Here is a 12060-nt window from a genome sequence, read left to right as displayed (position 1 = left end):
CTGAACAGCAGGAAATTCTCAGATCCAGAAAGACGAGTGCTTTGCCCCATTAAACATCTGATTTACAAGAATGCAATTGTTAAAAAACTGATTTCATGATACTGAAATTAAGCAACTAGTCAAGAACGAATACTTTCTCAAAGCAAAAACAGAATTTCAGCACAGGCTGTTCACAGTAATTTTTTTTTATCCTTTAAACAATCTTTATTCCACTCTCCTTTTGCAAAAAAATTGTGTCAGTGTAAAGTGGCAAACCATAAAAAGTGAAAATGGAAAAACTTCCACATTATTTCAAATTACTACACAACAGTAGCAAGTAAATATCAAGTTATATCACTAAGGTATTTTCTTTTCTCCACCCACTATTTTATTCCCCACATTAATCTGAAGTTTTTCCATCTATCCACTACATGGTATTGGAACTTAACTCATCAATTCAGCTCAATTAAAGAATTTGCAAGTTAATCTAAACCAGAGAATATTTTAATTTGTTTTAAAAAAAGGGCTTTTTGCTGCACAGTAAAGCTAGCCTTCCTAGGTTTCTGTGGATACCTGCATATAAAATTCTCCTGGTGTACTTGAGGAAAAATGTGAAATATTTGACAAAAGTACTCTTCAGTGTGATTAAAAATAGCAAAAATCTGACCTGAAGCCTGAAGTCCTTGTTTCTGGAGACTGCAGCAAGTCTTCACGAGCACATTGTTGCACCTGAGAATCCCAGCAGTAATCCTCACTTCAGTGCTGATTTCATAGCAGAGAAGCATTGAGTAACTTTTGATCATCATTCCAGAAATAGAGAAGGGAAAAAATAAAATTTACCTCTATTGCTTCTCTTTCTGGCAGCAGAGCTAGAGCCATGATAAACTGATTTTTCTTTTTCTTCAGGGCAAAAGGGTGGGGTGGGAGGGAGGAAGGGAACAACCAGTTAGTGTCACCTGCAAACAATTTATACTAGGCCAGCTGGAGTCCATCAGGCCCTGCAGTAAAAAGCTGCAAGAGCATGTCCAAAATTCTGATTATTTAATATTCACCTAAGTGGGAAAATGCTGGCTAGACCATTTTGCATCCTATGCAAAGAAATATGGTTTAGAAGGGAGAATATGGGAAACTCTGCAAGGCTTTCTCAGAGGCTCTTGTATAAATCTGCTGCAGAATTGTGCCGTTTATAATGGGTGCCTCCATAATGAGCACTACTTGCCTCTCCCTTTGCTGCTTCGTCTCTACCAGCTGAGAAGAGGGACTCTGCCTCACCGAGCTGTGGTTTTCTTTGTACATGAACCACTCAGACCTTATTGGGACTCTGGGCATTCTTACTACGACAAATAGACCGTGGTGTAAGGCTTACCAGTTAGTCTGCAAAGTGGTGTCCTAATGATCCTAGCTTGTCTCTGCTGGAGTTTGTGAGGAGAGTCCCAAAAAAGGGAATATTCACAAGAAACAGCTGAAATACATTGACAGGTTCTACTAGCTGACTCATCTCCTGGGTCTGCAGGCAAGAAAACTTGTTCCAGCTCATGTCTTTGTAACAGGATGTATCCTTCAGCTGTCTTTTTACCTTTTTTTACTTCCACAAACTTTCTTCAGCCTTTCCTGTATACCTACTCCTGTCAAGCTGTAAGAGGGAGAAGCTCAATAATTAAGAGGTAGGGCAATTTAAGGGGAAAGCACAACTTCTGCACCAATATATCAGTCATTAGCTCAAAGCTACAGCACTTGTGATGAATGGCAGGGTCTTGTGTTTCCAGTCAGATGTCATTAACCTGCATGGAAGAGTCAGGCCTCTGCACTTCAATCATCTGTGACCCAGTTCAGCTGTGAACATTTACAGGATTCCTGTCATACTTTGAACTCTAAGCACTTCTGAAGTACCATTAAATCACAAAACTCCCAGCTGTGAGGTAACTCCCTATCATTAGCTCCTCAACAATCTTCTCCTGTCGAGAGGACAAAACTTCAATGTGGCAGGGAGCAAAAATAAAAAAAAGAAAAAAAAGAGCAAGATTCAACCAATATTTCATCATTCTTGAATAAAAGATAAGGCAGTAGTGCAAAGAACTGAAGACATACACTGTGGTTATCACATAAAATTAAAAGCTTTTTAGTGTTTAAAATAGCATTTACACATAAGCAGCTATATATTAACTATACAGACACTTGGGTTTTAATACAATATCTACAAAAAAGAATTCAATTATGCAATAGACATTTAACAGGAACAGTGCAGTCCATGCTAGTAAGAGGTCACTCTTGGAGTAGAACCAATTCTAGAATAGGTGATAGTCTGGGTTTTCATTATTTAAAATCATGTAACTTTGTTCCTCTACTGTACATAAAATTCTTTACATGTATTTCTAATCACTGATTAGAATTAATAATTTTAAGTCAATCTTATTACAATCCAGTTAAATGCAAAACAAAAAAAAAAAACAATTACATCAACTCATGAGCTGTCAAGTCTCGAGATGGGACTACCCATTTGAATAGAACAAAAATAATATCAAAAGTCAATGTCTGTGCATCATTGCTTGCCATCCAATAAACCTTTGGATAAAGTGTCCAGGGGACTGTTACCTTTGAAAAGTAGATTTATTAACAGGAGGTAAAAGACAATAGCAGTGCTTTTAAGACTATTTGCCAAAAAACTTACTCCTCAGAGTTCATATACCGGGTGGGTACACTACCCCTACAGGTACTACCTCCTTTGGATAGGAGACGTCATCCCAAACTGTTTTCTCATCATTTTCTATGATCTTCCAAACATACCTGTTAAAAAGTCCTTGTTAAAAGCTGTTGGTAGGTAAAAGCACGCACGTGAAGCTCAGCTGCAGAGCACAGGCATGTTGAGGGTCTCACTTCCAGAATAAAAATGTCAATTATTTAAGGCTCCTGTTATGAGGTTGTTTCAATGCCCTATACAGCAAACCCATCACTTCTCATTGCAGCTAGAGGCATCGGTCAGATTCTAGAGCCCAGCCAGTGCCAGTTACTTGACATTAAAATCTGAGAAAAAAAAAAATTCAGGCCCTGGTGAGAGAAACAAAGAGTTCTGCAGGACTCCAGCCTTCACACTGTCTTCCACCTGGCACAGCACTTCCTACTGGAAGTGGCTTCCCTGGCGTCAGCAGCACTTCTTTCTGCAGGTAGTACTGTACCCAACAGGAGAAACTTGCACAGTTAGGCCTCCTTGTTGCAAAGACACATGCACATGCATTGAAAGCCAAGGATGGGATTTGGGAAATCTCCTGTCTTCATTCACTTCTGAAAATTAAGAGCTAGCAACGTTTCAGGCCTAACTTTCCATTCACTCCAACCAGCCTCTCTCCACTGTAGGCTACAAGGCGGGGAAATGACGCTTTTGTTTTACACACAGTGGCCATTACCTATTGCACTGTTCACAGAAGGGTCCTTTACATTCTCCTGCTGCCCTCTGTAAATAGCAGGTTCTACACACAGGACAGTGTTCACCACCCAGCACATCTGTCAGTACGTTCAGAGCACTCGTTATCAGCCTGAAATGGATGCCTGACTGTGGGTGCAGCGAGTTCAGGCTGGATGGAGCAGCCTGATTTCCTCAGCAGACAAACGTTTTCCCACACCTATATTATGGACTGTCAGCCTCATTCCAGAGTTACCCACAAACACGTAAAGTACATAACACAGTCGTTTCAACATAGCAGCAAAGACCAGCAAGACACACAACAGTTTCTGCCAACAGCATAACGACAAGAGAAACAAACAAACAAAAAAAACCCAGCAGGTGTGTAAACTCCAACTCTTGAAAAGACATGAGGAAATTAAACACATTTCTTCCACGGGTGAAAGCTCAGCCCCCAGCTTTAATCACTCTTGGAAATATCTTATTAAAATTACAGCCTTTTCCTCCAGCCCTGTAAATTCTGCCTTAAGACAAAGTGGGCCAGAAAAAAATCGTAATATATTAGAGACCAGAAAAGTTAAAATTGATTTAAAAGTAGAACCACTAGTGATTGTCAGTAAAGTCACAGACTCCTTAACAGTGTCTCCTGGAGACGCAGCAGAATTACAGAATTATTTTACCCTGATTTATTTCATTGCTTCAAATGGCAATCTTTCAAAATGCTTTACTGAGTTGAGTTAGCATCTTTGCTGTGTTACTGGGAGGAGGAAAGGAAAAGGAAGGATCCTGTCACACAGTCAAGTTTTAAGTAGTGCCATTCTTTTGAACAAGCCATCACCAACTTTGCAATCTATGCTAGCCCATCAGATGGATCACAATGAAAGCACTGCTTTCAGAAATGTTCTGTAGCTTTTCAGGAGATTTTTTGGAAAGAAAACTGTTCAAAACCCCTCGGCTAGTTTAGAAGCCCACTAACTGGAGCGCCTAGTCTGAGGGCCACACAGTTTCCTAAATGCCTAGCTCCCTTCTGAACGTGAGACTGAAGTCTCCAATTAACACAGACGTTGGAAAATGTTACTCTGACTTTTGTAAAAGGGATGTGTTTACACACAGACCTGTGATAAGAAAAGAAGTGAAAAGTCTCTCAGAATGAAAGACAGACAAAATGGACAGTTTGAAGAGTAATTTTTCAGGGTGACAAAGGAACAGGAAACTACATGTATATAGTGAGAAAGACGTTCTCTTTTGACATTCATATCGGATATTCACACTACCCATAAAACATGGAACAGAACAAAAAGAAGCTTCTTACCAGTGAAGAAAATGCTTATATACAGTAAAGACTAATTTTAAAGCACCTGTCCTAAAACCTGCCAGAAGCAGGTATCTCACAAAGGAGGATTTAACTGAGGCATGGCCCCATGGTCAAACGTCGCTGAGTGACTGCAGCTTAACACAGATTTCCCATTAAATGAGCCACTGTAACAGAGTGTGGGTGTGCTCTTACCATGCCCTCATTCAGATACTTAAAAAAAAAGCTTCTTAAATGCCAGTGAAGGTTCTTGAACATAATTTATCAAGTGTCCACAGCCTTAGAGCGAAAAATACACCATAATGAAATCTTGGGGATAGACAACAGCAGTTGCTTAAAGTCAAAGCTCCGCAGCAGGAGCTTCAGCATGGGTCTCGCTCTGTGTCAGGTATAAAGATTCATTCATTGTACCATTTATGAACTGTTCTCCAAACACCTCCTCACCTCTCTGCTAACAGCTAGCCTCCATCTGTGCTGAGAACATGTTCCCTTGAGTAACACTGCAATTGGGATGAGACATCTCCAGGTTTCTATTTCAAAAAAAAAAAAGAGAAAGATACTGCTTAGAAATTAAGAACGGAAAAAGAGGTGATCAAAATGAAGAGCTATGTCCCAGTGGGAGCCAGGAGTTACCTGCCAGAATGGGATAAAAATCCCCTTCAAAAGGGAAAAGCTGCAGCTACACTAACAGAATTGCACAGCAGCCATTGTCCTAGTTCTGTGGAAACAACTTTTAAAACCTGTAAGCAAGTGTGCATTATAACCAAGAGAAACAGGCACATCTGTCAGCAGGGATGTGACTGAAATGCCCAGGAATAGACTTGCAGCTACAAAGTCACTACTACCATGATACTAAATGAAATAACTTTACAAGTTCTGCACAATGAACACATACAGTAGCAAGACTCCACCACACCCTCGATAGAATAATTTCTAAAAAAAAAAGAAAGAAAGAAAGAAAGAAAGAAAGTCAGATTGATTGATACTCCCTAGTCAGCAGAAGAAGGTAGCCACAATTTTGCCTTCTGCTAGGAATTGCTTTGAGCCTGCTCCTTTCCAAGCACGTGTTGTCTGTACACTGGTGGGTGCCACGTCTGCTTAGAGCGCTGACTGATTCATCCAAGAAACAGCATTACAAGGCAGTATCACAGATACTGGCCACGGTCATTTTTTTTTCCTTGTAAGAGAAAAAGCAGGGAAAAATAAAAGTGCTACTATGCATTATTGGAAATTTAGAAGTCATGTGAAATAATAGTCCTTGAATCAGCCAAAAAGACATACTGATTGCATTGAAGTAGGTGCCACAATTACCAAAGCTCATTAAGATGTGAATATACACCAGCCATTCACAATCAAAAACAAGGGTGTGTGGGGGGGAAGTAAAGAAAAGATGCCATCAATTTGCTCATATTTCACAATCCCAGGAGATTTTTTGTTGTTGTTGTTCATTTGGGGGAGGGGGGGTTGTATTTTTTGTTTTGTTTTGTTGATTTTTCTGCAACACAATGGCAAACCAGGAAAGTGTGACATGCACGACAGCCAAGTTTCTTCCATTAAGTGTTCGACAACGACCAAATTGCCCATCCATCCCCAAAACAATCTCCACCCCCCCAGCCCCTGGCCCTTCCCCAAGCAGAGTCTGAAGGCACTTCCTCTCACATGATGTCAACAAAGAATTCACAAGGGTTGCCCATGGCCTTCTGGAAGGACTGCCTGCTCCCCGTCAGCTCTGGAGGAACAGAGCCCAGTTCCCTCACGGGGGGCCCTCCAGGGGGTCCGCTCGTCCCGTAGACTTTGGAGCCCAGCTTGGGGAGATTGTAGAGGGGTGGGACTCCTGGAGGCCCGTAAGAATGATGGCTGTGGTGGCTTCTCTCACTGTGGGTGGCAGAGACATGACTCCGGTGGCTGAGCTGGCTGACAGGCCTCTCCCGACGCACCACGCTGGTGCCGCCGCCGCTGCGGGCAGTGTGGTCGGACTCGCTGCCGCTGCCAGCCGACTTGCGGTCCTTCTCTCTGCCAAGAGCTCTCCTGCTGTTCTCGCTGTTGCTTCGGTTCGAGCCGCTGCTTTTGCTTCCTAAAGCCCCCCCAAGTGAAAAGAACACACAGAAAAAGCAGAATTAGCTCAGCTGCACGGTCGTCTCCCCCATCACCTCCTACTAAAATCCACGGATCCGGGGAACGACCATCGTAATGGCAACAAATGATGACAAAACCAGGCCTGAACGTGCTGGTGGTGGCTTATGGGATTCAGCAATGACAACTGGTAGAACAAAGCTGACAAGGTTGTGCCATGCACAGGTACACGTAGACACCTTAGAGCTTGCACAGTGAAAGCAGCAGCTAGCCCAGAACTACTGGCTGAAAGCCATCTGCTCCGCTGCCACCTCACTGACTGGAGAGAGGGGAGGAGCAAAAACAGAAGGAAGAAGCCGGCGTTTGGGTTTTGACTCAAGCAAACGAGGTTCAATCTAATTGTCTCTGTCTTTGCTATCTCCTATTGGCAAAAACTTTTTCAAAAAGAAACTCCTTTGCCTTCTCTGTCATACTTGGTCACACTGAGCATACTCACACCCAGGACCAAGTCAGCTGAGGCTAAGAGATGTCCTTTTGCTGGCTCCAGGGGGTAGATTCTTTTAAAATTCATCACAACAGTGTTCTGTTGTTGGAGAATTCCTCAAAAAACAGTTGCTGAACTGCTCTGTGATGAATCAGTAATATGCAGGATGATCCCAGCAGAGGCCACTGAATCATCTCAGAGAACCAAAGGGCTGCTGGTGGTGTGTAAGCCAAGTTGATGATGATGTCAGGAGACATTTCCAAGTTAATTATACACTAAAAAACCCCAAGAAACCAAACCATAGAATATCTTATTAAGTTTGTGCCATCTTAGCACAAGACTGTCTTCCCAAAAATGATCCCCCAGAATAGGGGACCAGCTTTTGAGTCTGAATGAGTCACTGGGGTCACTGAAACAGGAAGAAGAGAATTATTCTGAGCTGCTCCTTTCCTGAACTACAGATGATCATCGCCTTTTGTCTGCTCCAGCTGATGTCTGGAGCAAGCAAACAGAAGAGACGGGAGGATCAGACTGACCTGGTGAGCAGCGGAAAGGCTGATTGCCCTGCAGAGTGCAAGAAAAACTGGGGATAGATGGAAAACACAGACTACAGAATCGTTGGACTTGAAGTCGTGTTCTGAGCCTGGGACTCTGAAGTGGTATTTGGTGACTGTAACCCCTATCAGCTCTTCCCTGCTCTGGGAAAAACACTGCTCTGCTTTGTGCCTCAGTTTCACCTTTTTGTCACTGCTGGACACTGAATTTCCACCCCTAAAGCCCCAGAGACTCCAGCTGCCTCAATACTTTATTTCATGGGAACAGAAGTTTCCACATGAACCCTCCTGGACCAGGGCAGGAGAACCTCCAGAGACAGTGTACAGAGGCTCTGAAGACTGAAGACCCTTCCATTGTTCCTGTCTCACCAACTGACATCCTGTGAGCTTGAACAAATCCATCCTTCCTACTTCTTCCATCTCTTCAGACTGTAACCTGATGATCTCTCACTACCCACCTGTACAGCGAGCATCTACCAGAACAGGGACATGACTTTGATCTAAACACTATGGTAACAGAGATGATGTTTTTGCAGAGAAGCTGGATCTCAGACCAGTGCCATTCCCTACAGCAAACCTGCTCAAGCCTTTAAAAATAACCTAAGCCCTGGTACCACAAGCAGGGACGGATGACGTGGCTCAGACGAAATAATCAGCAGCCTAATTTGGAACAGAGCCTTGAACAGAACTGCAGCATCACAGAAAACCTTGCTAGATCTTCCTCCCCATCTGCTGGTTGTCAGAACACAGTATCAGTCTGTCTCTTGACCCAAATCTTAGGCTTTTGTCCATAATCATCAGCAAATACAATGAATTAATCTCAAAAAACACATGACATTCGGCTCTGGAGCAGTGCTGTTGCTCACCAGATGACTTCAGTTCTGATTGAACATCGCATATAGAAGAGACTTCACAAGAAACCCAACTCTAAGACTCTATATTGAGAGTGACCAATGCAGCCTTGTGTCCCAGCACTCTTAATACCTGCCTGAGACATCTGGACAGTGCTCAAGTGTCTTTCAGTAAATGACCAGTGGAAGGGCACTGGTAGATAAATCCAATCCATATGGATGACAGCAGATTAATAAATTAGGGGCTGGGATTATGTATTTCTTTATTTTACGAAGAGCAGTGAAGAGAGGGGTGACAGGATTTCCCATCTGAGCTGACAGTGAGGTATCTGATGCCATTCCCTCTGGAGCTGCTGCAGCAGAGTCACACAGGGGCCAGACAGGTTGATATGCCAATGCCACACTATCGGACTACTGTGCATTGAGACAGGTCAAGCGTCCAAAACAATTACAAAGAAAAAAAAAAATAGAAAAAAAAAGAAAAAATACAGCTAAACATTTGGGTCACAAGAGTCTAAATGATCATGCTGTGAATTCATTATTATTATGGAGGCATTTGAAGCTTACCAATCCCCTAGAGTCAGCCATTCCTCTATGAATCCTTCAGTCTAACGCTTGCTCAGAACAAAACAAGGGAATAACAGTTACAAAACAAGAAACAACACAGAAGTGTAGTTTCCAAAAGAACAAGGAAAGCGTTGGAACCCTTCAGAATTAAACACCTTGGTGCCTTTCAGCAGGCGCTCTTTAGCCAGTAGCAGAGGTCACATGGATAAAATACCATACCTCTCCTATTCCAGCAGCAGAGATCTAATATTCCACTGCCCACAGAACCAGCTGCCAAAAAAATGATCACATTCTTTCCAGCACAGTCAGCTTGAAGTTCTAAAGCCTCTGGATACCATTATGAGCTTCCTCACAGACACTTCTTATTTTGAGATAAGGTGGGAAGCAACAGTGCTAAAATCTTATGAGTGAGTTCCTGTTATGAAATTCTTTTGCACAATTTTGCAAAATCTAACTGGCTGCATTAAACAGAAAGAAGTTACATCCAAGTTACTGGATGTTCACCCCAAAAACATAGAGAATCCTCGCCCTTTCTTTACTGGCAGCATTTCCAAAAGCAAAACTCACTCTGGAAGTGATTAAAAAAAAAATCTGTACAGCCAAAAACTACATAGTTTTGTATTTACTAAGGATTAAAAATTAATCACAAAATTATCCTAGGGCAGGAAAGGAGGAGGTCAGGTTTTAAATCCATGCAGTGTTATCTTTTTTCCCTGTCATATATTACAAAAGAGACTCTCCTCCCTGTGAGCAGTGTTTCAGCCCTGTAAACCATCTGGCTGGCCACCTCACACTTGTCTCACACAAGCAAAGAGAGTGATTTTCCTTTTGTACTGAGCATTGAAGTGAAAGCCAAAAGCACCTTGGTTCTAATCCCTGTTCCATCAGCAATGAAATGGCCTTATTTCTAGCGATATCAAGTGACTGCAGCCCCACTCTTGGCTGCTATGGCAGCAATGGCTCTGACCTCTAAATAAGGGGGCAACAGTTGATCTGTTTTAACAGGGTGGACAACTGAGTCATTAATGTTTACTGTGTGGTGCTGTTGGATAAGAAAAGTACAGATGCTCGTGCCACCATGGACATGACAAACAGCTTGGCTCTAGTTTCCCAGTGGCATTTTGCATGGGGTACAGAACTACAGCGTTAACTACAAACAGTATGGGTTCTATTCTGTCCCACTGACTCAGCTGGCAGTTTCCATACAGAGCTGAAAGGCTAACCCACCACATCACACACAAACACACACACGGTTTGATTAAGTGCGGTCACACCAAATCCATGCAGGTAGCATACAAAACCACAAGACAGGAGCACAGACGTAGGAAGGAACTCAAGCAAATGGTTTGGCATAATGACAGCTGTAGGAAGAAATACCAGGTGAACCATCTTACCTTCACTTTGCTGGCTCCCTGCACTGCCACTACCATAGCTAAAGCCTGGGTCTTGGTATGCTGGTGGAAAACATGGAGGGGGCAGAGGATACTGGTATGGGTAGCCTTGGCCTAATGGCCAGGGAGCAGCAGGATGTGGAAGTGGAGCAAGAGTATCCTGATCCGAGGCTCCGCTAGAACCATTGTTAAGATTCAGTGCAGCCATATCTGGAAAAGAGAGAAAAGGTGAAGCCTGTGCTCTGACCTCGCAGCTCACTCCTGTGTATTAATAACGGCTGACACAGCACCCAGTGTGGTGAGGGACCAGAGGAACTCAGCCTCCAGAGTTCACTCAAAAAATCACACCTGGTAGGGCAGACATCAATATTTACCACTGAGCACCAAGGTACCTGTGCAGCATTTCTGTAAGTCAAGGTGGAATCATCCCCATTTCACAGACTGGAAACTGAGTGTGACTGACAAGCAGGAAGTCTGTGGCAGTATCAGAAACAAATCCTGTTTCCTTGAGCCTGACTGCAATGCCCTGTTTGATGAGTTCATCCTTCTGTTCCAAGCAGTCTAATTGCTTGGTCTAACAAGAAGAGTCAACTACTTGTCATGCAACTTCAGAATAATGGCCTGTTCTGAAACACCCACTTGTGAAATCCTACAGGACTCTCCTCTGTGCATCCTGTGAGCACAGGAGAGAACACACGTGCAGCTTTGCCCTTCACAGATGGGAAACTTACTGCCACAGAGGTCTCCAAAGACATAATAGCACTGTTCCGAGAAGGTGATTTTGTTCACAGTGTGCCTGAGGTAGCCGTGTTTTAACATGCTGCTGGCATATTTTCTTGCCTCCCGTCGGTCTTTGAAGCCTTCCACGTGTGTGTAAAGCCAGTCAACCACATCTGCGCCTAAAATGAGAACAGGAAGAGGAGACACAGGATCATCTGAGCCAAACTGGTCTTTTTTGGTTTTTTAATCTTCACATTATCACATAGCCCACTGGTACTACTGTGCCAGGTACTGAACACAAATATAAATATGTAGCAATCTTGCTGCAAAGAGCTTAAAATGTTATTTTCACAATTCGGCCCAACTGCTAAATTAGTCACCACCAAACATCAATAAGGAATTCTCATGCATCCAGATGAACACTGAATTAACAGTGACACCAGACACACACAGAGAATTTTATAGTTATGTTGTCCAACTCCTTCTGAGCTGCAGTAATGAAAATGACACAGGATTCACAGAAGTGATTTGGAGAGTCACCTTCCTCAAGAGGCAGATGTTATGTTTGTCACAAGACCTGGGTTCCAATCCTTTTCTCAACGAAAAAGTAACTACAGCCTAGACTGACTAAATGTTAGCACAGTTCAGGTCACAGAACAGTCAGAATCAAAAGCAGACTAGTTGTGGTTAATTTTAAATGTAATTAAGATGCTTTATTAAGGTTGTGTGGCT

The 12060-nt window shown here is 42.9% G+C and overlaps 1 protein-coding gene across 1 annotated transcript in view; it reads right to left on the bottom strand.

Moving 5' to 3' along the window:
• Positions 1 to 6343: 6343 nt before the first annotated feature.
• LOC104529659 (segment polarity protein dishevelled homolog DVL-1) overlaps positions 6344 to 12060 on the bottom strand; it is a 42868-nt gene continuing 37151 nt past the window's right edge. Inside the window, exons 12-14 of the mRNA XM_010174023.1 lie at positions 11340 to 11507; positions 10612 to 10818; positions 6344 to 6762 (exon numbers count right to left, since the gene is read on the bottom strand). Coding sequence (XP_010172325.1) covers positions 6344 to 6762; positions 10612 to 10818; positions 11340 to 11507 — 794 coding nt within the window. The remainder of the gene's footprint in view (positions 6763 to 10611; positions 10819 to 11339; positions 11508 to 12060) is intronic.

The sequence above is a fragment of the Antrostomus carolinensis genome, unplaced genomic scaffold, assembly GCF_000700745.2.
Source record: "Antrostomus carolinensis isolate BGI_N321 unplaced genomic scaffold, ASM70074v2 scaffold18008, whole genome shotgun sequence".
NCBI lineage: Eukaryota > Metazoa > Chordata > Aves > Caprimulgiformes > Caprimulgidae > Antrostomus > Antrostomus carolinensis.
Note: the sequence above shows the minus strand (reverse complement) of the source record. Positions and strands in the feature narration are given on the sequence as shown.